The 24,954-nt window shown below is 38.1% G+C and overlaps 1 protein-coding gene across 2 annotated transcripts in view; it reads left to right on the plus strand.

Moving 5' to 3' along the window:
- The window catches only part of LOC129714148 (alpha-actinin-1-like), a 76,740-nt gene that overhangs the window by 13,861 nt on the left and 37,925 nt on the right, over positions 1–24,954 (plus strand). For both annotated transcript variants that reach the window (XM_055663642.1, XM_055663643.1), the window contains exons 2-5: positions 16,738–16,852; positions 20,680–20,799; positions 22,884–22,970; positions 24,421–24,508. In XM_055663642.1, the coding sequence (XP_055519617.1) occupies positions 16,738–16,852; positions 20,680–20,799; positions 22,884–22,970; positions 24,421–24,508 (410 nt within the window). The remainder of the gene's footprint in view (positions 1–16,737; positions 16,853–20,679; positions 20,800–22,883; positions 22,971–24,420; positions 24,509–24,954) is intronic.

Consider the following 24,954-nt stretch of genomic DNA (forward strand, 5'->3'; position numbering starts at 1 on the left):
CATAGAAACTTGGATATTGGCTTTCTCCAAGGCTCAGCGAATAGCTAAATTCTGCAATCAATCTCGGTGTGCATTGGAAGTAGTGGATAACCAGTTGATATCAAACTTGGATGTCTGTTTTCCTAGGGTGGTGTTGGCAGATTGAATTTTTAAAAAGTAAAGAAGCTGACCTTTTCTTCTCTGGCTTGTTGCCAGACTGAGTAGCTTACCAACCGCTTTCAGGGTATATGCTGAATGGATTTTTTTTTCTGTCTTGAAGCATGAACAGCGGTACACATTTGATTTGAAACTTGTGCTGATAACTGATTGGAAAGTATGCTTCTAATCTGTAGCTTCCAGACAGTATGGACAAGAATCTGCACTATATTTAGAATTTGGTAACCCATCCACAATAACCTAAATTAACCTGGTTGTCAAGAGTCAAGAGTTTATTGTCATGTGTCCCTGATAGGACAATGAAATTCTAATGCACATGCACACATAAATAAATAAACAGATAAAGTGCAATAGGCTGTTATAGTTCAGAGTTTGTTAGAAGTTGTGTTTAATAGTCTGATGGCTGTGGGGAAGGAGCTGTTCCTGAACCTGGATGTTGCAGATTTCAGGCTCCTGTACCTTCTACCTGATGGCAGTGGAGAGATGAGTGTGTGGCCAGGATGGTGTGGGTCCTTCATGATACTGACAGCCTTTTTGAGGCAGCGACTGCGATAGATCCCCTCGGTGGTAGGAAGGTCAGAGCCGATGATGGACTGGGCAGTGTTTACAACTTTTTGCAGCCTTTTCCGCTCCTGGACGCTCAGGTTGCCGTACCAAGCCACGATGCAACCAGTCAGCATGCTCTCTTCTGTGCACCTGAAGAAGTTTGAGAGAGTCCTCCTTGACATACCGACTCTCCATAATCTTCTCGGGAAGTAGAGGCGCTGATGTGCTTTCTTTATGCTATTGTTCCTTTATGGTTTGTTTCTGAAGTTCAACTGGTTACTTTCAAAATTGCTATTGTATATTAATGTTGTTCAAACTAGACTTCAGCAACAGTTCCATAAACATTTGCAGCTTTTGATGATGTTCCTGGTCGGGTTACTCGTCAAGAACATCTTTCTTGCGATCTGTAGGATGGGGATGGTGGAATGTTCATGAGTACTACAAATTGCACCTGTAAATTCTTGATCTATATGTTTACAGAATAACAGGCCCCCAGCCCACTAAGTTTGTGCCAAACAAGGTGCATAATTAAACTAATCACTTCTGTCTGCATGTGATCCAAATTCCTCCATTCCCAGCATTTTCACATGCTTATCTAAAAGCAGCCTCAATGCCGCAATTGTATCGGCAGCATGTTCCATGCACGTACCGCTGTGCATAGAAAAAAAAAATTGCCCTGCGTATCTCCTTTAAATATTCACCCCCTACCTTAACGCTATAGTGGTTTGCAGCAATATTTATTTAGGACAATCTGTCTTGTTGAATACCTAATTGGTTTAACATATTTTTCATGCCGAGTGGTATTTAAAAAAACAAACTAGAGTGTTATAGTTACATGTTCCTTCCCCATCTGCATGTGAATGTTTTCAGAGGCAGCCTGTGGCATGTCATGAAAACATTTATTGCAGTTGATTTTTATTTTGTGGTTAAGATGCGCTTACCTTTGAACTCCTGTTCCATGACTAAGTTGATCTAAAAGTGCAGCAAGTTATGCTTATGCCATGTTCAGAATTATAAAATGCTAATTATAAACCATAGTTCAGATTCCTGCCTGAGCTTTGTGTTCAAAGGTGGGACTATAATCCACCATGATTGCTGTTGTCTACCATCACAGGTTTGAAACCGATTGCTATGAATGGGGCATCATTTCTAGAATAGAAAAAATAGTCAACAGCAAATATGGAAGAATATGCCTATTGTTAATGAAAGCCTTTACAGTGGTACAAGAGATTTGTTCTTGCCCAGTTCTGTGTGAAAAATGTTTTGTTGACTGCATTGACTGTACTTTGTAAGAAGACCAAAGGAAGTATTTTAAGAGCATGTCATTATTGAATGTTTTGAAATATGATATTCTTGAGCCTTGGATCTGTGTGGTTACCAAGAAATGGTTTTAGTGTGCCTGTCTGCGTTGCCTACGTGTGCATGACTTCTAAATGCCAGTCAATTAAATAAATGCATTGGATAATCAAATTTGAACATTTCTGCAGCTAATTGACAGTTTTGTTCTGTTAAAGACTCAATTCTGTATTAGAATAGATTATAATTTAGGGTAAAGGAACTGTTCAGAGTTAGCAGTATAGAAAGGAAAAAAGACCATTGGTGCAAATTTTGCAAACCAATAGAACTTTATTTTTTTGTACTTAAATAAAACATGGTATTTTGGTAGTTGGTATGATTTTTAGTATTTCAAGGGAGACTAAAAGCTGCATTAAGATGTTAATTTAAGCATTTGGGGAACTTTTGGGACCAAGGAGATAATCCCACAAAATGTGATTTATTTTAAATTTGGCTTCCATTCCTTCGTACGGCTGGGTATCATAGCGTTGATGTTATGCACTAGCCCCAATTAAGACTACTTAATTATCCTACGCACCCCCCTTAATGCACACTCTAGGTGCAGTCATGGTAAATATGGTGTTGTCCTCCAATAAAACAGTAGCTAATAGGTTTCTTGGAGACATAAGAGATGTAAATGCTGAAATCCTCAAAATAAAATAGAGAAACTCTGAGGAGCAGGCAGCATGTCATTTTGGGTTTGAACTCTTCCAATTTGGAGTAAAGAGGAGATTGTTGGTAGAAAGGTGATGGGGAAGGTCTTCTAATTTCCCCCTGCTCCCCAGTTCCTGTCTACCAGCTATCATTCCCTCTAGTTCTACATTTTGCTCCATATCTTCCACCTTTTGTCTTCTGTATTTATTACCCGCATCCTTGGTTATCCTCTACACCTTTCTCACCACATGACTGATCTGCTAATTAACTGCTCCTTATGTGGATCTCTTGCCCCAACCCTTCCCTTCACCGTTCCACCTTCTATCTCCCCCTCCTGACCCTTTTAATGGTTTAAGGTTTTGATCTTAGCTGGGTTATCCTACTTTATCCTGCTTGGATTTCTATTGTGCTTCTGAGCTCAAATTGCTTGCTTCCATCGTTTGCCAGTATGCAACAGGATACTGTCAATTTACGGCAAAGAAGAATTGGCAATGTATCCCTTCCCTCTGGCATTATACATTGCCTGCCATGCAATACAAGTAATGATATAAATGTACACTAGGGATTTGTTTCTGAAAACAATTTTTTTCTAAATCCAACAGTATGCCAAGCAGTAGTTCTTGGGTATTTTAGTGTGATGTTTCAAATGTAATAATAGGCTGGATGTAATGGGGGTGGGGGGTGCTTATTTTCCATTTTGTGTAGGCTGCAAACAACAAAACTTGATTGTTATCAATTAAGTATCATTTCAACTGTGAGCTTGTATTGGAGGAAATTGATAATTTGGAAGCATTGACGTTTAATAAACAATGTGATGAACAGATAATCCATTTCATATCATGTTGTATAAACACTGGACTGGACAACTTGCCAGCCCTTCTAAATTTTTCATGTCTGGTTATAATTCCACTAAACCAGCATATTTGGTGAGCACATTTCTTATCGTATCATTGCAATCGGGTGCCTGAGTAATGATTCCCACTAGGTTTAAGAAGGAACTGCAGATGCTGGAAAATCGAAGGTAGACTAAAATACTGGAGAAGCTCAGCGGGTGAGGCAGCATCTATGGGGCCAAGGAAATAGGCAACGTTTCGGGTCAAGACCCTTCAGACTGAAGAAGTCTTCCCATTACTTCTCCACCCTATCGTACTCATAAAAAATTGTTCCTTTTTCAAAGATGAAATTTTATTTTATAACCAAGGATTTTAAAAATGGCATTAAAAATCCATATTTTCCACAAAACTATTCAGCTGTTCATATTTTCCTACCTTGGGATTTTTATGTTGTTAGAGGAAGGAATGTACAGATGAGTAATATTGTTTGTACATATAATAATTCTATCTGATCTTTACTTTACTCAGTGTTTATTATGGGAGCGAGATCACTTGGAGATAGTGGTTATTTAAAGGAACCAGTACTGATAAACCTTTAGCGAATGAGGAATTTTTATTATTGAAATAACTCCACTAGTTTGTTTCCCTAATGTTTCCTGCTTGAGTCTTAATTTAGGAGTGGATTATTCTTCACCCAAGATCATAATTATAATATGCTGTACTTGTTTGAGAGCTCTTACTAAACCATATGCTCTGAGTTTTGAGGTAGCTGTAGTTATTTGCTATGTAACCACATAGCTGATCTAACCACATCAGATTTGTATTTATTTAAGCAGTGATGCTTGTCTAAGAATACATGAAAATTATTTAAACAATTTAAACTGGAATTGAATTTTACTCTAGTTCAATTCAAATGCAGAAATGCTAGGATTGTCATGGGTTATGTGAAGAATTTGTCATTTCTAAACAAAGGCAACAGTGACCTTCCCCAGAAAGATTTGTTTACATTATTGTATATAATCACTATTTTAACTTATTAGTAGCAACCTACCATATTTCAAACCTAATGTCCTTATGGCAGTGCTTCTGTAAAATGATTCTTGTAAAGTTGGGCCAACCTTAGTTTAATAAATGCTGCTGAGGTACTTTTTCATTTGCTTTGCTCGATGTCCGATGCCTGTTAATTGATTTGCAGCACTTGAGGCAAAGATTTAAGTCTAACTCTGACCACGTGCACGATAAAGCATTTTCTTTCCATTTTGGATTTAACTTGTAATTCAGTGGTTAAAAGGTTTCCTTGTCATGGTACAGTAAGCTATAGAGGCATTGCAGTACACTGTATTGAAGTTAGTGATCTGAAATGTGTGAGCAGCCTCCTAGTAATCCTGTTCAACCCCACTAGCCTCATAAAATGGCCACACAGCAGCTACTTCTGGTATGACACACCTAGCTTATGTAATACTCCGTTCAGAAACTGAGCAGCTTAACCTTATAAGGTAATCTTGTTGAAGCATTACCTGGGGGAGTGGCTTTTGTTGGGACAGCGTTATCTGCATTGCTGAATCTGAGTCGGCTGTGAAATCATACTACTGAAATGCGACTACATTTTATTCCATTCAAACTGTTCAGAGGTTCTACAAAGCAGGCATTGAAAATGGATGGTTGGACAAGACATTGATACGGGACAGTTTACAAGTACACATTGCGATGGAATTAATTATCTACCATCAACAAAATCTAGTTTTTACAAATACTTGTCAGTAAATGTACATACTTTGTGCATGTAGTCAGTTTGTATAATTAAGGAAAAAACTAGATAAGAAAGTGAATATTTTTTTGAGGCAGTGAAAAACCATTGAGCACTGGGTAATCATTTAATTGAAGATTTTTGACCCTCCCCATTTGACCTTGCTTGGTTTAACTGGAAGTCAAGCATGTGATTTCTTCTAGGCTAGCACAGTAGAAACAATGAATTTGGGAGCTGACTATTTGAATTTTAACCTGAGATTACTAGATGTTTTGTTTAAAAATATGGACTGAGCATTCTTGAAATGGATTGAGGGTGAGAGACTAGGTGTGAGAGGAATAGGATTATGGTCGCAGACACAATCTATCAAAGAAGTGGGGTACATAAGTGGATAGTTCTAGGAATTATCTTGAGAAATTAGACTGACGAAAGTCTCGACCCAAAACGTCGCCCATTCCTTCGCTCCATAGATGCTGCCTCACCCGCTGAGTTTATCCAGCATTTTTGTCTACCTAGGAATTATCTTGAAGTGTCAGGACTTGCACAAAGCCCCTTAATTAAATCTTTGAATACTGGAAGTGGTTTATTTGGGATTGGTAACCTGTTTCAAAGTTTAAATTGGGGAGAGATGAGGATGGAAAGAACTTTGCAGTTGGTTGAAGTGACATTCAAAGTAAACTATTTTCAATACACGAATGAGTGACGGGTAGACACAATGCTGGAGTAACTCAGCGGGACAGGAATTTTTTGAGAATCTTTTGAGAGCCTGAGTTATGCAAGTGGTCCATGCTTTCAATGATTTACTCTGAGCTTGCATGTCTGTTGGCAAAGAGGTGTGGCAGCAGTGTATTGGTCTTGCACATATGTGCAAGGCCCACCCCCTTCATCAATGGTTGTACTGCCAATTACTGGAAGTTTAGCCTCTCAATATGTGCAAATGCAAAAATCGTCTACATGCCATATACATATTTAATTTGTGTAAATCAATATCTGCCGTCCCTTCTACTTTTTCTCTATCTTTTTATATGATTAGTCTGTCTGGGTTGCTGGGGGGGAATTGACCATTCAGTAGCCTGCACTGTAGAGTAAATCATTGAAAACATGGACCACTTCCATAATTCAGGCTCTCAAAAAGCAGGCATTAAGGATGGAAATCCACCACCATGATAATTAGACTTTACTCAACTGACAAAGGATTTGAAGATCAAGACCTTAAGACCGCACAAAACCAATTATCCCACACTCATTGTGTAGGAAAGAACTGCAGATGCCGTTTTAAATCAAAGGTAGACAATGCTTGAGTAACTTAGCAGGACAGGCAGCATCTCTGGAGAGAAGGAATGGGTGACGTTTCAGGCCGAGACCCTTCTTCAGACTGAAGACTCCATTCCTTCTCTCCAGAGATGCTGCCTGTCCCACTGACTTACTGATGATCAAACTTTTTAATGCAAAGGTGATGGGCCAATACGTTCAAATAGCATGGAACTTGTATTTTAATATTCCAATTTTTGCATGTCCTTCCTTGCACAAAATTCTTGATTTTTTTTCATCTTGATATGCACTACTAAATACATGCATTTCAGTTCTATCTCTGTTGATTTGCCACAACGATTTCAAAAGCAGTTTTAAAATCTGACATTAGTGCAAAAGTGATCTGTATAAAGCTGATTTTTAAAATGTATGTTTGTAATCTAAAGTTATTTGAAGTTAAGTTATGGTCAATTGGACCATTATGACTACTCCCTTTGTTAGAACGATCCAAAGCTCATCTGTTGTGCCCCTACAGCTTTGCATTTTCCTCCATTTAACTTTGCTAACATTTTTGACTGCTTTTCTCTCCTTGTAGCAAACTACTCTAATACTTGTCCACATAGCGATTTCTTCATCCCTCTATCATTATTGGCAATGTTAATTTTGTGACTGAATGTCTCTTTGGAATCTTTAAGAGTCTAGTTTGTTTTGCGCTTCAGAATTGCACAATAAGTTTAATGATTGAATTCTCTGGATATTTTTCTTCCCAATTCAATCGATAACCCTATAAGTCGTAAATGTAAAGTGTAAATTGAGCAACTATTTGCCTTTGGCTGTGATTGTGGGGAGAGGGAGAGGGGTCATTTTCAGTGGGTCAAAAGCATTAATTGTTCCAGGCACACTTGCCATTTGTAAATGGGTTTTCCCCTTCAAGGATACCCTGCCATTTTCTTGGCTGGCCATTATAGACAAATCATGACAGGGCTTCACTTTAACTGTGAATGGAAACTGGCTTATTGCCAATAAAATTTCACAACTAATTTTCCATGCACAAGTTGACTGCTCTGTGAAACCTGTGGCTTCTTAAAAGCAGAGTTGCTAATTGCCTAATGACTACTGCTTAAAGGCAAGTCCAATGAGAGGTTCGCTTTGTATTAGTTCGAGAATGATAGTAACTACATACAGGCAATTCTAATAATTTTCAAGTTTAAGCATGAACTTCAAATGTGGTATTTGATTTGATGTTAGCTGAATTTATACATTTGTTATAAACTGTATAAATAGTTTCTGCTTGCCATCTTGAACATTATTTGCCTTTGTTGTCTTAAACTGAAAGGATATGTGTTATTCGTAAATTGTTTTGATCCTAGTAATTGGGTCGAATAAATAGTTTGTAGGTTGGGAAATGAATGATGGAAGGTTGCCTTGCCTGTTTTATCTTCTCCCTGCCTTGGGAACAAAATAATTGCAACTACAGTGCCCTCCGTAATGTTTGGGACAGTCCCATCATTTATTTATTTGCCTCTGTACTCCACAATTTGGGATTTGTAATAGAAAAATGCATGTGGTTAAAGTGCTCATTGTCAGATATCATTAAAGGCCATTTTCATACATTTTGGTTTCACCACGTAGAAATTACAGCTGTGTTTATACATAGTGTACCCCCCCCTCCCATTTCAAGGCACCGTATGTTTGGGACACATGGTTTCACAGGTGTTTGTAATTGCTCAGGTGTGTTTAAATGCCTCCTTAATGCAGGTATAAAAGAGCTCTCAGCACCTAGTCTTTCCTCCAGTCTTTCCATCACCTTTGGAAACTTTTATTGCTGTTTATCAACATGAGGACCAAAGTTGTGCTAATGAAAGTCAAAGAAGCCATTATGAGGCTGAGAAACGAGAATAAAACTGTTAGAAACATCAACCAAACCTTAGGCTTACCAACTGATACAACTGCTGATGATAGTAGCATAATGAATTCTGAAGTGTATAGACACATCCTATCTGCTCAAGATCGAACAAATGCATCAAAACTCACTGGCTGGCAGTTCATTCTACATCGAGACAATGATCTCAAATATACTGCTAAAGGAACAAATGAGTTTTTCAAAGCTAAAAAATGGTCAATTCTTGAGTGGCCAAGTCAATCACCCGATTTGAACTCATTGGGCATGTCTTTCATATGCTGAAGAAAAAACTGAAGGAGACTAGTCCCCAAAACAAGCATAAGCTAAAGATGGCTGCAATATAGGCCTGGCAGAGCATCACCAGAGAAGACACCCAGCAACTAGTGATGTCCATGAATCGCAGACTTCAAGCAGTCATTGCACGCAAAGGATATGCAACAAAATACTAAACGTGACCACTTTCATTTACATGACATTGCTGTGTCCCAAACATTATGGTGCCCTGTATAAGCATAGCGGTAATTTCTACATAGCGAAACCAAAATGTATAAAAATGGCCTTTATTAAAATCTGGTAATGTGCAATTTAACGTGATTTTTTTTTTCTCTATTACTAATCTCAAATTGTGGAGTACAGGGGCAAATAAGTAAATGATTGGACTTTGTTCCAAACACAATGGAGGGCATTGTATGCAGTCTCTGCATTTACTCCATGACTGAGCTATGCTGTGCTGCAGAGACCACGCACTGGGTGACTGCAGAGATTCCAAATGGCGTCTGAATGAGTAGACGTTTACCAACTCCAGCCTTGCTCCTCAGGATCTCATACTTTTATCTAGATCCATCAGTGCAGAGTTCTCATCTAATTCCTGCTTGCTGTAACCTCCCAGTAGGAATGGCCTGGCTATTGATAATGGCTTTGCAGCAGAAATCTTTTACAGGTCACTCTATGACCTTAATAAAATACTTGTTTCCGGACTTTTTCCAGGGCATCACAATTTACTTTTGTATTAAGGGGGGCATTAGTGAAGAATTCTTTCTCTTGTTAGGGGAGAATTATTTCCCTTGTTGGACTGCTAGCCACTACACTATAAATCATTCACTAAAGTCATTAAAGTATATGGAATGCCATTGCTGAATATTGTGGCTCTTGAAAACTGATTATGGTATGGGTGGTTGGTTTGTTTAAAACCGAATGCTGCACTCGATGCTCAAATTCAGTGAATGATCTCATCAGCCAAGAATGCTGTCACTGTAATTGTTATGATTGGAAGTCATGAAATGAACAAATTTGCCATGTAGTTAGCTGACTGCTGCATTGATGGAAAGCTTGTTGAGAAATCGCCACTAATTTAAAAGTGATAGTCTTTCATTAATTCTAGGTTGATCTTGCATTTAAAGTGAATATAAAACGGTGCACATGTTCAAGATGACTATCTCCTGTTGATTAGGAATGTGAAAATGACTTGATTTAACAAATACCATCAATTGTTTAAAGGCACTTAATGTGTTCTTTGCAATTGAGTTAGCTTCAGGACAATTCATTGTAAACATTTCATAATTTATGTTGAATTGTTGCATCGGCTCATAGTTACTACTGATTCTCTTATTGTCTCTCTAATCACTTGTTGCCATACAGGTTCCTTGGAGTAACTACAGAGAAAGAAGCTTTTGAAGATCAGTAAAAGAGTTTCTAGGTGTAAATGCACATTACTCCTCATTATGAAACCTCTGCAACTGGAATCCGCGTGATGAATAGGTCACTTCTAACTAATCCCATGTTTCTTTTGTCTACTTGCCATGCTTGGCAGCACAAATAACATTTTAGCTATGCAAAAAACTTTGAAGCTTTTCTGGAGTGGTTATCAACTTTTTTATGAACTTTGAGCCAGCATGTTGCCAGCCTTGATCTGTTTATCATTGATTCTCTTGAATTCAATGCCTTTTGTGTCCATCAGATCCCTTTTCTCTTCTCTCCTCCACTATATAGAATAACCATTTCCATTGTTCTCTAAAATTAAAGGCTGCAAGCTTGGGTACTCATAATGCTTGATTTGGCGCACAATCCATGACTATCTTTAAATATTATCTAACATGACTATCTTTAAATATTAGTTCTTTCCCTTTCCATATCATTCTGGAAGGCAAACATTTGTTCAAATATCTCTTTTCTCTCTCCAATTGGTGCTTGCCTTTTTGATGCCTGTTAAATAGCTACTGAGTAACAACTCTAAGTGTGACACATTTTTGCCTTTTGTGTTAGAACTGATTTCTGTCCATTAATCTGAACTACACAAATTGTCTTTGTTTACATTACTCGTGCTCTGTCTATTATTTGACATGCTTGATGTTTTCAGTAAAATATCTTAACATTCTGGATCTTCACATGATTGCAAAAAGGAGATGTTTAAACTTCCAACTTCAACATTTCTAGTTTTCCGACTTCATGCCTTCCCCTTTCCAACTTTTGTTTTCTGCTCAGCCTTTCACACTTGAAATTGTTCATTGGGATTTATTTCCATGAACAGACCTTTATGTTGGCCATTTGATGTGAGGTGGTGTGTGCTTGGAATGTGCTGCTGGTGGTGGTTGAGGCAAATACGATAGTGGCATTTGAGGGTCTTTTGGATAGGCCTTTGGATATGTAAGGAATGGAGGGATATGATTATGTGCCGGCAGATAGGAGTTGGACATCATGTTTGACACAGACGTTGGATTGAAGACCTTGTTCTGTGCTGTACTGTTCTATCTATCAAGATCAAAATAAAACTGCAGTCTGTCTGATTTTCACTAGTGTAGCTCTTTAAATTCATGATTTAATTTTAGGTTTCTCAGTGTGTCGTGCAACATCTGTGGAGGGAAATTTGTATTCTTGAAGGGTCAAAACCAGAAATGTTGTTTGTCTAATTCCCTCTACAGGTGTTGCCTGACACGCTGGGCTCTGTCAGCAGATTGTTTTCTGCTGTCTATTCTGCTATGTTTCTGGATCAAATCCAGACTTTTCTGTTTAGAGAGCCATTTTTCAGATTGAAGCAAAATGCTACTGATGCAGTGACATAAACCAGTGGCTTAATGTTATTTAAATTTTCCACCATATCTTTGAGTTCTTTATGAGCACTGAGTAAAGGATTGAATTCTAATTGGGTATTGTCGCACACTTTCACCAGTTGATTTCCAGAGTGTGAGGCATACTATTTACTTAATATTGCTGATTGGTTCTTTCCAACCCCTTCCCAGTCCCTAATCTTCAACACACTTCCTCCAATTTTCACACTGATCTCTGAACTTGCAACCTCTTTGTCCTTTACCAAACTTGGTGAACTTTAAAAAGCAAATTGGACATTTCTAATGTTTAAAGATATTTTTTAACATGTTCTCCGTTGTTTGCATTATATTAAGTTACTGCAGTTATAAAATGCAGTTATTAGTAAGTAGATTAATCTTTATCTTACCAACTTATGACAACTTTTGGGTTGGGCCATATTCATTTAATTGGAACTAGACACAAATAGCTGGAGTAACTCAGTGGGAAGGGCAGCATCTCTGGAGAGAAGGAATGGGTGATGTTTACAGGTTGAGGCCCTTCTTCAGACTTAATTTCATTGGCATTGTTCCGGATGGCTTACACAGTTGGTTCAGTTTTAAAATGGCAGCCCGGTAAAACTGAAATACTCTGGCTCAGGGCACATAAGTAGGAAAATTATGGACATGCTGATAAAAACATTACCTCAATTGTACAGTGGTTTGCAATTTTGATTCTTGTAACCGAGGAATGGGTAGGTCACAGCAGGGAGAGAGGATGGCTAGTTTATGATTTTCATGTGTATTGCTAAGCATTTCTTGCTGTTTTAGATGAAAGCTGGTCTTAATGAAAATCTGTTCAAAGGCATGGTTCTAGTTATAACCAATGTCGCCTCTTTAATTTTCTTGATTTGTGTAGGAAACTGGCAGAAGTTATTGTGTATAGTCCTGACCTGGTGATTGTATTGTATGCATTTGCTATCATCTTTTTATCAGCTAAATGCTATGTGTTTTGTGTGATTAGTACCGACCTGAAAGTGATTATCTCTGATTTTAGTTTGTAATTCCAGCCAGTTAAGTCGACCTCTGTGACACTGAGACTGTGTTGGATTAAAATTGTTTGCGAAAGTTATTGACCCAAATGAAAAATTGTGAAATCTGCAGACTCCCTAGTTAAATGGATTTATTTTATGTATTTGAATGGAGTTTCTCTGCCTTTGACTGCTATAAGTATAATAACTATTAAGTGGTAACTTGGGTAAAATGGCCATCAAAGTGAAAATATTTATGCTGTGTGATTTCTAGCATTGTGCTTTCTGAATACTTGCGACTGATTAAAAGTAATCATGTAATCACAATTATTATTTTGTCTGGTATTAAATAGATGGTGTCAATAGAACCTATAGTAGACCTGGTGTGGAGAATGCAAAATTTACCGCAACCTCAAAGTTCAAGCAGAATGGACCTGTTCCATTATTGCAGATGAATCCCATATACTGATCTTCGTGTGTAGAACCAAATTGCCATTTCCAGTATTGGTTTCTGATGTATGCTTGTTTAGTTTAGAGATAGAGCTCGGAATCACCCTTCGGCCCACCGGGTCTGCACCGATTAGCGATCCCCACACATTAACACGTACCTGCACACATTAGGGACAATTTACACTTATACCAAGTATAAAAACCAAGCCAATTGACCTACTAACCTGTGCGTCTTTGGACTGTGGGAGGAAACTGATCTCGGAGAAAACCCATGGGGAGAATGTACAAACTCTGTAGAGACAGCACCCGTAGTTGGGATTGAACCCAGGTCTCTGTAAGGCAGCAACTCTAACACTGCGCCACGGTCCCATCCCTAAAAAAAATCAGCGGAAAATCTGCTTTGTTATTTCACGTCTTAGTTGGGCAATTTTCCGAAAGATTCTTGTATTATGAAAAATCTGGAATGTGAAAACTGTTCTGGAGGAGTTGGGAGTGAAAAGTGAAGCGCTCTCCCTCAACTCCTTGTTCCACATTCCTTCCTACCAAACCACCATCCCTTCCCCAGGTTCATTCCCCTGTAACCACATATGTTTAGGTTTAAGTTTCTTATTGTCATGTCTACAGAGATCTAGTGGAAAGCTTTACTTTACATGCTATCCAAATAGATAAATAGAATCGAGTCAAATTCCAGTACAATAGATAAAGCAAAGGGAAAGACACAGGGTGCAACATGTAGTTCTCAGCATTGTAGCACATCACTTCCATAGATAAAGTTCTATATCCTCAATAGATGAAGGTGAATCTGACAGTTCCATGTAGTTTAGAGCTTATTTGAAGGTTGTAGTGTTTAAGACCCTGATGGTTGTTGGGAAGAAGCTGCTCTTGAATCTGTACATTAGCTTTTGGGCTCCTATACCACCCTTCCAATGGCAGGAATGAAATGAGAGATGGTGTAGCTCTCTGCTGCTAGTTGCCTTTTTGAGGCAGTGACTCCTGTGGATCCCTTCGATGGTGGGGAGGTCAATACCCGTGATGGACAGGCCACTGCTTTTGCAGCTCTTGATGTGACATTCTGTCCATCAACAAGACCAGGCGCAGGTTAGGCAACTGTTTCATTCCATGTCATTCCACGATATCCCTTACTGTGGCTTTACATTTCGCATCTCTTCTTGCCTTATCTTAAATTTGTTTGTCTCCTTTTATCCCTAACCTTTGTCCACACACCTGCCTACCAAAAAACAACCCTTGTCTGTATCCACCTATCACTGATTGGGCTTTGACCTGTACCTCCTCTCTTCCAGCATTTTCCCCTCGCTACAATCAGTCTGAAGGAGGGGTTTGATCTGAAACGTCACCTATCCATGTCCTCTAGAGGTGCTGCCTCCCTAGTATTGTGGTGTCAATCCTTTTTCCTTAATTACTAATTCATTCCAAGCCCCCTAAACATTAAGTTCAAGTGCAGTTGCAGTTCTAACTCCACAGTCTAGCCATTCCTGAAAAGAACAGACCTACTCAGCCCATTTCTTTTGATTCTCCTTTGGTCTTGTCCCACATGCATTTCTGCACCCATTTTTTAACTTTGATTCTCCAACTCTGGTTTTCAATGAATGCTTTCTAGTGCACCACAATTTAATGCAGCCATTGATTGTATTAGTTATGGAAATCCTCATTTGCTTCCTTCAAATCCTTTACCAAATTTTAAATCCTTAATCCATCTGGTCAACTTCTTGTATCTTCCTTCATTGGCTTGTTTGATTTCCCTGTCCTTTTAAATAGTTGTGAAACATTTTAAAAGTGCATTTGAGAATATATTTGCATTGTCTGCAATGTTTGTGTGCAACTTCACATCAATAAAGTAGTGGCGGGGTTGAATTGAACTGAGTGGACCATTATTCTCAAAGTTTTCTCATGTTTTGCTTCAGAATTGGCTTGCGATCTCAATTTTTTTTACACATTATATAAAGCCAGTTCCAGCTTTGTGTGATTGAATTTGTGGAATGCAAATTGGCTATAAATGTTTCTATGGTCTAGAGAATTTGAATCCAGGAAGTAGTGTGTGGGTTTTGAGGACAGAGAGCACATCTTGAAATTAAGGATGTTAAAAGAAAATAAGATTTAAAAGGGAATGGTGTGAAATAGTGAGATTTTACTTTGATTCTTATTGAAGGGAATGCAGACTTCCAGATTGAATCTGCAATTGAAGTTGAGTGGTTTGGAGTGTTGCTGTGAAATTACATTCTTTAAGTCTCTGCATGTATTGGTCCAGCCACACCCCTCGGGGAAGATGAATGGGCAAAGATCTTCCACCCTCTGCATATAAAACCTTCTCTATACGAAACTGACATCCCTTTTATCCTCAGACATCTTGACCGGGGGAAACTCCCTCTCTGCTTGTCAAGTGCTTTAAGAGCTTTGTAAACTTCAATGAAAGCTTCTTGTGGCCTTGGCTTTAGAGAATGCAAGTGTAATCTCCTTGATCTTTCCTCTTGCATTAAACGTAACATTATTGAAATCAATCTGAGTATTTGCTCGACCTTTTCCTTTGCGTGTATATCCTTTATGAGTAAGGAGACAAACTACACAATATTCTAGTGCAACAGTTGTAAAATAAAGACAGTTCTGCCATAATGTTAATTCCGTTCCTGAAACCATGTTATAGAAAATCAAGTTACAAAGACAATTGTCAATGGGGGGGGAAGGTGGCTAGAGGTTAGTTTCAGATTTGCAATTATATTTCATGCAGGATTGTCAAAAATAAGCCTGTTCGATAACAATATGTTTATTTTATTTACTGTCATCTACAAATACTAAAGGCTGTATGCAGGGGACTTGTAACTGTGGGCATTGCAATCTTGAGCTAACAGGAGCAAAACTCAGTTACATATAATAGAGTACATATACAGTTGCACAAGTGTCAATAGAAGTGATTGTCAATTTCAGTGGCCACACGCAGTTAAAGTTGCAGCTGTATTCTTAAGGGACAGGGGTTATATGATTACTGCAGAGAGAGGTTACATGGAAACAGGTTTTTTCTGATTCAAGGAACTGCAGATGTTGGTTAACAACAAATAGTGCTGGAATAACTCAGTGGGCCAGGCAGCTTCTCTGAACGACATGGGTAAGTGACATTTTGAGTTGGGACCTTTCTTTAGACTGGTCCTAAACCAAAACATAGCTTATCCATGTCCTCTAGCAACGCTGCCCAACCTGCTGAGTTGCTCCAGCAGTTTGTATTGTGCATAATGTCCAAGTGGTTCTCTAGTACCCAATCAAAATTGTTGTTCTAACCAATTTGGGCCTGCATTGTGCTCACTGTTCCCTAATTCATCACTCGTTGTGTCCAATTTGTTATGGAAATGCTTGTATAGCAGCACTTGCAAACTATAACTCTTTCCATCTGGAGGTGGTTGATATGGAATACTGCACTTCCTAGTATCCAGTTGTAAAATTTAAATTCATCTGGAAAAATCAGAATGAACACCAATGAATTGTTGCAAGGAGCATGTTTGTAAATGTCCTGCTGGGAAGCAACCTGTTATTATGAAATGGGCATTAAGACAACTATTAGTTTGAATCGCATCAACTGTAATTGTATTGAATGGCATGAACGGAGTTCCCACAAGTGGATCATAAAGACAAGATACAAGCCTTGCTCACATTGAAGTAATTAATAATATGAAATTATTGTGGATCGAAGAGCTTAAAGCAAGCCCTGAAAGTGAATGTTTCCAGGAAATAATCCACTTTCATATTTGGCAATTGGATGATAATTCTATATTATAGTCTGAATATGCATTTATTTTTCTTCCAGACTTTTACAGCGTGGTGCAACTCGCATTTGCGGAAGGCAGGAACACAGATTGAAGTAATTGAAGAAGATTTTAGAGATGGTCTGAAACTTATGTTGCTTTTGGAGGTGATATCAGGTGAGGGGATGCGAGCTCTTAAAACATTTGAATATATGAGAATCGTTTTCAGTTGAATGTATTTGATCAAGGTTAATAATGAATCTGTTTTTATTCTTGAGATAGTTTTGGATTTTCCTGTGCTTTATACGTATAATGTTTTAAACAGAAAGACAAATGTTTTTTAACACCCTTGTGACAACGACCTAAGCTACTTGGGGAAATTGACAAATATCAATACTAAACTAAGTACAAAATGATTTTAGTTTGAAGGATGTGAATATTTTGTTTTGATAAAATGTAACCACAATAAAGCAAGTAAGACTTGTTTTTGAATATAGCTGAGTGCATACAGCTTAGGTTTGTGGAATGATTTTTTTTTTGTCTAAATGATGTAAAGCCCTAACTTGCTAAACTATTACCACTTATGGCAAATTATTTTGTAGATATTCAAAAACTTGGCAACTTTTTAAAACAAAGCAGAATCAAAATAAATTGCACCGGAGTTCGCTTACTGTTTCCTAAACTTACAAAAGAGATAATTTGAGAATTCTTTGAATGTAATTTCTTTCCTCGTTCCAAAAAAATTTCTTCCTCCACTGCTATAATTTTTTTCCTATTCATCAGTTTAACTTGGCCCCGAGTATGACATTTGATAAATGCTGCCTTCTCTGTCAGGAGTTGGTTCCTTCCCTCTGGACTTTTGGGACAAGGTTGTAATGAGTTCTGGATTACAGTGATTCTAGCTAATTCTTAATTGAGTATCATTGTTTAAGTTATTGATAAGTGTACAATAGCAAAATAACCATTTTAAAGTGACATTTGATAAAGTTTTAAGGCAGCAATTGTTTGGTCTGGTTTTCGTCTCATGCTTTTTTTTTTAATGACGGGGCAGTTTTCCACGTTGTTTGGATAAATGAGAGCGGTGCTGTACTGATGCTAGTTGGATGGAGGCACTGCTAATTTAATTACTGCTGGGGTGTTTGCAACAATAGCTTTTACTGTGTACAGTATATGCAACTGTTTTTGATATAAAGTGAATCAGTTGGCTTTTATGATCATGGCAATATCAAGACGATCGATTGCCCATTTTAATATTCCTCAATTAATTATTTCCAACAATTGTAGCCTTTTCTTTGAGCTTGTACTCAGTCATATAACACAGAGTCAAGCTCTTTGGTCCAACTCGTCTATGTTGATCAAGATGCCCCATCTAAGCTAGTCCCATATCAGTATCAGTATATCTTTATTGTCATTTGACCCATATCCTCCAAACCTTTCCTATCCATGTAGCTGTGCAATGCTATTATACATGTCTCAGCTACCTCTGGCAGCTTGTTCCCTATACCCACCGATTCCGAGTGGAATTCCCCTTGGGTTTGTATTAAATCTTTGTATTAAATCTTTGTATTAAACATATGTCATTTTTTTGATTTCCCCTATCCCTGGTAAAATACTGTGCATTCACCCTATCCCCCTTGTGATTTTATATATTTTATAAGATCACCTGTGTGCTTCAACAAATAAAGCCCTAGCCTGTCCAACCTTCACCTCTCTGGTCATACACAAATGACCTCTTTGGTTTCTGAGGGGCCCTATTCTCTAGTTATGTGACAGACAGGAACGACAAGCTTTAAGCTGATCTCCATAAAATACAAATTTTGCTTTTGCGCAAGTGTGTATTTATCTCGTGGTTTGGGACTTTTTTCTAGAAACAAAGGTCGATTTTTTTTTTCCTATGCTTCAAGAGACAGCAAAAACAGGAATCTGTAGCAGGGTCACAACTTGAAATATGGACTATCTATGCTACATGTTCCACACAGTTCCTCTAGTAGTTTGTTTTATGCTCTTGATCCCTTGGCTTAATGACAATAGCAGAGCAAGATATATTCTGGACTGTGAAGTTTAGAGTATGATGGTTCTGCTGGTAGTCTGCAACACCATGTGTACATTTATTACCTGGATTTGTTTTGAATGTCCCATTGACTGCAATAGTAAAGCTACGTAATGGAGAGACGTACAGTCATGGCTGTATGTATCTGTTTTGGATAGACTGAGGCTTTTTGTCTTCTGTCACTGCTTGTTGCAGGCTGTCTACTATGTTTGCTTCAGGGCTTGATTCGATTTGGTGCCATCAAGCTATTCCTGGTAATGAGCATCTTTGAGCCTGCCAGAATCGTTCCCTGTTCTTTGTATATTATTCTCTACCTCTGACTAGTGTGTTTTACCGCTGGGACGAGACAGGATATTACATGGGGAGCATTGGAATCTGGAATTTTGGCACCAATGCAATGTTCTGAATATTACAGTGTGGGGCTATTTCTTGCCTCGTCTGTGGTACAGCTTGCTCAATACAGGCACGCACCCACATAATGTAATGTTGGGGATGAGGGATGGAATGTGTTTTTATTGAATTTCCAATGTATTTTTATACCAGTGTCTATGGAAAGGGGTCTGTATTCCCGTCCTATAGTTTGTGGCCTGCTGCAATGAAATGACCCATTAGATCATTTTCGAGGATACAATTAGTGTTGACCATAATCTTGTGCTGGAGGGGTTAACATGACAGACAAAGTGAGGGCAAACAAATTCCCTTCCTGGAGGACATCAGTGAAACAATGACATTATAGGATTTCATTATCTTTACGTTTCCATTATACTGTCTTTTTAATTAAGTTGTTATTTAATTAAATTGCCCATTTGCTTTGGGATTTGAATTTGCAGATCTCAACCTTTGGATGCAAACCTAATGTGAGCACAGTGGAATTGTAGGATTAAATGGCTGGGACAGGGAAAATCAAATTTTCTATAATTTATTAAGCATTTTGTTGATCTGCGCATGAGCGACAAGAACTATTTAAATTTTGCATGTTAAGTTTATTCCTTTCCTAAATTCTTACCATTGGCAATTGTGCCTGAAATCTTGTCATTTATTAGAAATCTAATTCAGCTTGTTAACTTTATTCAGTCTGAAGAAGGGTCTCGGGCCGAAATGTCACCCATTCCATCTCTCCAGAGATGCGGCCTGTCCCGCTGAGTTACTCCAACATTTTGTGTTTTTGATTCTTGGCCCTGTTTAGCTGATTTGATGCAAAAAAAAATGTTTGAAAAAACTAAAGAATGCAATTGACCAAACACTGCAGAAGTTTTGAAAGCTGGGACAGCTGAGGATATTTGGAACAATTGATTAAGCCATAGTAGTAAATATTTCAGTTTTGATTATTGGTTCATGTCCTGCTCCGAAGATGAGCATAAAAATCTAAGCTGACATTTCTTTGTAGGCTGAGTGAGCATGAATTATTAAATGGAGTCAATTATTAAGTAGAGGCTCTATCTTTCCTTCAGTTGGTTGTAAATAGTCCCACAGTGTGACTTTCAGTACTGGAGCCAATACTTTCAACTCTGCCTTTTATAGAAGAAAAAAAAGTCTAACTTTGGGAGCTTGCTGTGTATAAATTGGTTGTCTTATTTCATACGATACAATTATACTTAAATTACTGTGCCGATGAAATATTGTGGGATGACCTAGGTTTGAAGGAAGGCACTAGAAGCTTTGTAATCTTGTGGTTTACTCCTAGTCCTTGTTTTCACCGACCACTGCAGTAGCTGCTATATCTGTGGAACTTCTACTTCTGGGATAAATAAAGTTTCCAAATATCAATGGTATTAACATGTAATGCTTTTGTGTTCGGGTTTCACAAATATTATTTACCATTTTATTTATCTGCACCTGTAAATTGTCCTTAGTTGTTTAACTAAATTATCTGATTACTGGATGTTACTATTTTAATGCAAGTTTGCAGAATCTTGCAGAACTTTTGTAAGAACAATATTCAATCTTTCCCCAGGAGAGCGATTACCTAAACCAGAACGTGGAAAAATGAGGGTGCATAAAATAAATAATGTCAACAAGGCTTTGGACTTTATTGCGTCCAAAGGGGTGAAGCTAGTTTCCATTGGAGCAGAAGGTAAGAGAATTGTTTTCCGTCTACATAATATTGTATAAAGCTTCTGAAACCAAGTGGTGCGGAATTTGGGATTTTCAAACTTTCACGGAGATATGCCATTCCTTTCGATTAAAATTTGTTTTATGAGAACTGGACTTGGCAGCTTATCACAGGGTCTTTAAAATCATGTTGATGAAATTTGGTTTGTCGTGAACCAGTAAAACATGCTAAATAGTCTGAATAATTGTTCTTTGTGAAGCTTTTTTCTCTGCCTAGTTGCATATGGTTGTCTTGTTTTGGCATTTGGTTCCGCACTTTTAAATATTCCAAATGGCTAATCTTGATTAAGCCTGAAAAGTTGGTGAATTTAACTGTTGAAAGAAAGTTAATAAATATAGTAACAGATATATGACAACTCCCGGGTGCTGATGATAAATGTATAGCAGACCATATTTATTCCTCTTTGCTTGTATTGCAAGAATCCACTACAAAAACTCAGATGTAGCACATGGTTTGAATTTTCCAATGCCTGTAAATTCTATATAAATTATTTGAGGGAGGATGAATAGAAGTTTTACATAGCTTTTATATAGTTCAAGAATATTCTTTTGACATTGGTTTGGTGCATAATATATCTGTAATACCATAAGACAAACATTAATTATTGTCAAATGGTACGATAGAACATTAGAATGTATGTCGAAAGATTTGGAGGAAAGTTGAACATTAAACCAATGCTAGTTTGTCATTAAGCATTTTGCCCAAGTTCCTTTATGTACATCCCAGATGACTCCTACAAAAATTGCATAATAAGTGATTTAAAGTTATTGTAGGTAGACACAAGTAAATAAAGTTGCTTGTTGCAAGTAATGTGGCAATAGTTGGATTAAAGGTCTGAATCGTATTTTGAAATGTTTATTTTTGGCTAAAGCGTTATCTAATTTGCATCTCTGGGTGGTAGATAGGTTTTGAAAGACTGTTTCTTGGCCTCAATGGTATATCATTGTTGCTTGCAGTCAGTGAAATGCTACTATTTAAGTGAACGGGAACACAGTTGCTAATTTGCCCATAACAGCAAAAGATGTAATGATGGCTAAATGATCGCAATCATTTGGAATGAAGATAGTTGAGTTATATTGGTAAGAGGTATATTGGCCATTCTGCTCGGAGAAATGGCTTTTGATAGTGTCACCCAAAAGCAGTGAAGATCTTGCCCTAAAGGTGAAATCTCCAACAATGCAGTATTGTTTTATTCCCCTAAGCTGGGGAAAAGACTAGCAATCGACCAATCACTACCTGTCATGTTTTTTTAATGAACCTCTAAGGTACCCCCTAGGGGGGAAAAAAACCCCAGGCCACCAGCCTCTCCTTGTAATTCCTGGTACCGACCTCCAGTGCATGCACCTTTTGATCCTTCCTATAGCAGGGCAACCAGAACTCTATATAGTACTCCAAGTGTGACCATATCAACATATCATTCCAACTTCAGTACTCAAGATGCTGACCAAATGCCCTTGCCACCATGTCCACATGTGTCATTTTCATGCAAAGATGTTCCTGCACCCTTGGGTGTCTCTATTCTACAATACTCCCCAGCTCCCTACCATTTACCATGCAAGTTTTGCCCCAGTGAAGGAATTTTGCAAGAGGCACAAAATGCTGGAGTAACTGAGCAGGTCGGGCAGCATGTATGGGGAGCATGGATTGGTAATATTTCAGGTCGGGACCCTTCTTCAGACTGATTGCAAGAGGCATCTCATTCACCATGTCTATGTTATGCTTTCACATGGCCTGGTTCTTTAAGAAAAACAAAACCAACAGTGCAAAGTTTCTGAACACTAGTCTACTGTATGGAGGGAGCTCTGTTCAGTAAAGATAAAATATAGGAATTCAGTAGTAACTTTAAAACTCCTCCTTGTGGTTGAAGCCATGAAAGAACAAATTGAGACTTGGACTAATTATTAGGTTGAAGTTGCTGAGATCTATTGCAATGTCATGTATTCATTTTAGCTCAACCTATAAAGAAGATATCTTTATTCTTTTGGTTTATTTTTGTTCAAGATTAGCTGTGCAGTTTTTTCAAAAATATGAATGTTTCTTTGCAGAAATTGTGGATGGTAATGCTAAGATGACCCTAGGTATGATCTGGACAATCATCCTTCGTTTTGCTATTCAAGACATATCCGTTGAAGGTAAAAATATTTCGGTTCGGGACCATAAATACTGGTGACAAGCAGATTAGTCTGAATTCTTGTGTGCATTATGAGCAAAAATCCTTTTATGCTGTCAGTACTATGCTTGGTTTTTGAAGTGAAAATTAACCATGTCATATTCATAAACTTTATCATCTTGACTCGCAAATCTCATTGAGGTCTGCCACCTAGTAGGTTTTGGTACACCATACCTGCTAGGTATTGTCTCATTCATCCTGGACGGAGTTTAGTTTATAGATACAGTGCGGAAACGGGCCCTTCAGCCCACCGAGTCCGCACCAACCAGCGATCCCCGCACATTAACACCTATCATACACACAATAGGGACATTTTACACTTATACTAAGCCAATTAACCTATACGTCTTTGGAGTGTGGGAGGAAACTGAAGATCTCGGAGAAACCCACACGGTCACGGGGGAAGGTACAAACTCTGTAGAGACAGCACCCGTAGTCTGGATCGAACCCGGGTCTCTGGCGCTGTAAAGCAGCAACTCTACCGCTGAGCCACTGTGCCACCCTTAAATATTTCAAAAATCTTCTGGATTTGTGAATGTCAGAGCAACAACGTAGGAATGGAATATAATTTCTGTGTTCCCATTGGTAAATTACCAATTTTGAAAGGCTTGGCAAAATATCAGAATAATTGGTCATTCTTAAGGATGTGTTGTGCAGGGGAGTGGAAAGCTTCAATTGTGATCCTAGCCCGTGTAACTGCATAACTTGCTCATTTAGTGATGTTTGTGTTGCAGATTTAATAATCGCAAGTTTTAAATTATTGAAACAATGCTGGCAGCCATGTTAATTAATTTCGCTAGTCAGATAAAACATGCCGTTGGATACAAAATGGACATAACATTTTGTGTACTCAGTCCTAATTAAAGTTAGCGAGTGATTTTTGAACTGTTGCCAATTTGGGTTCTGTTAGGTGTAAGTAGCATTTTCATAGATGTTTTAAAAAACAGCAGGAAGCTGGATAGTTTTTGGTCAATTGTAATTTATGGATATCAATTTTTCCCAAATTTCGAGTAACACTCTAATTCTGAAGGATTACAACAATCCGTCGTTAAATATTAAACAACTTTTAATTCTTCTCTGGGTTGAGAGAGCTGGCAGCCTTTATCTTAGGATGACGTTTTGTGTCACTACAAGGCGGATGTGTTTCATATTAGGTGACACCTTGAAACTCTTTTGAAACATGATGCTGACAAAGCTATTATTGGTTTGGCAGCATGTAATTTAAAATGTTATGTGCCACATTCAAACTTGTAGGTATTTGGGTGTTTCCAACCACCAGTTTTGTTTTTGCTGATAGTTGCAAACCTAGATACTACATTTTACTTAATTTTAAGCACTCTGCTTTGTTGTTGTGCACTTTTTACTGTAGTTCAGCAGTTCTAATGGTTGTTTTTGCTCCTGAAATGCTTCAGAAACATCTGCCAAGGAGGGATTGCTGCTCTGGTGCCAGAGGAAGACTGCGCCATACAAGAATGTGAATGTGCAGAACTTCCACATCAGGTAATGTGTGCAGCATAATGAATCACTTATTCGCTTGGTGTGGGTGGAGGGGAGGGGGAAGGAAAGTGATCTCTTAAACTGGAGTGATAGATAAAAGCAGACTTGTAGCTAGCCTTTGTAGTCATCATATCTGTTACGTGAATCCTGTTATTAATGTTCATGCAAGCTCTGGATATTTTATACAGCTGCTGTTCATTTGAACGCTTGAGTGCCCTTAATTTTCACAATAGCAGCAAACCAGCATTTCTCTAAACTTTGCCTCCGAGGTGGGAGGTGTAAATTTCGATTGTAAAAGATTTGTTTTAAATGTATGCTATGATTGAATACACCTTAGTTACTGTTGGGTTCATTGGTATGCAACCACATATACATTCACACTTTGCACTTGTTTGTTCACTTTTTACAGCAGATATATCAATAATGACATTGTCACTTAGTTTGTGAAC

Source organism: Leucoraja erinacea, chromosome 38 (genome assembly GCF_028641065.1).
Source record: "Leucoraja erinacea ecotype New England chromosome 38, Leri_hhj_1, whole genome shotgun sequence".
Lineage (NCBI taxonomy): Eukaryota > Metazoa > Chordata > Chondrichthyes > Rajiformes > Rajidae > Leucoraja > Leucoraja erinaceus.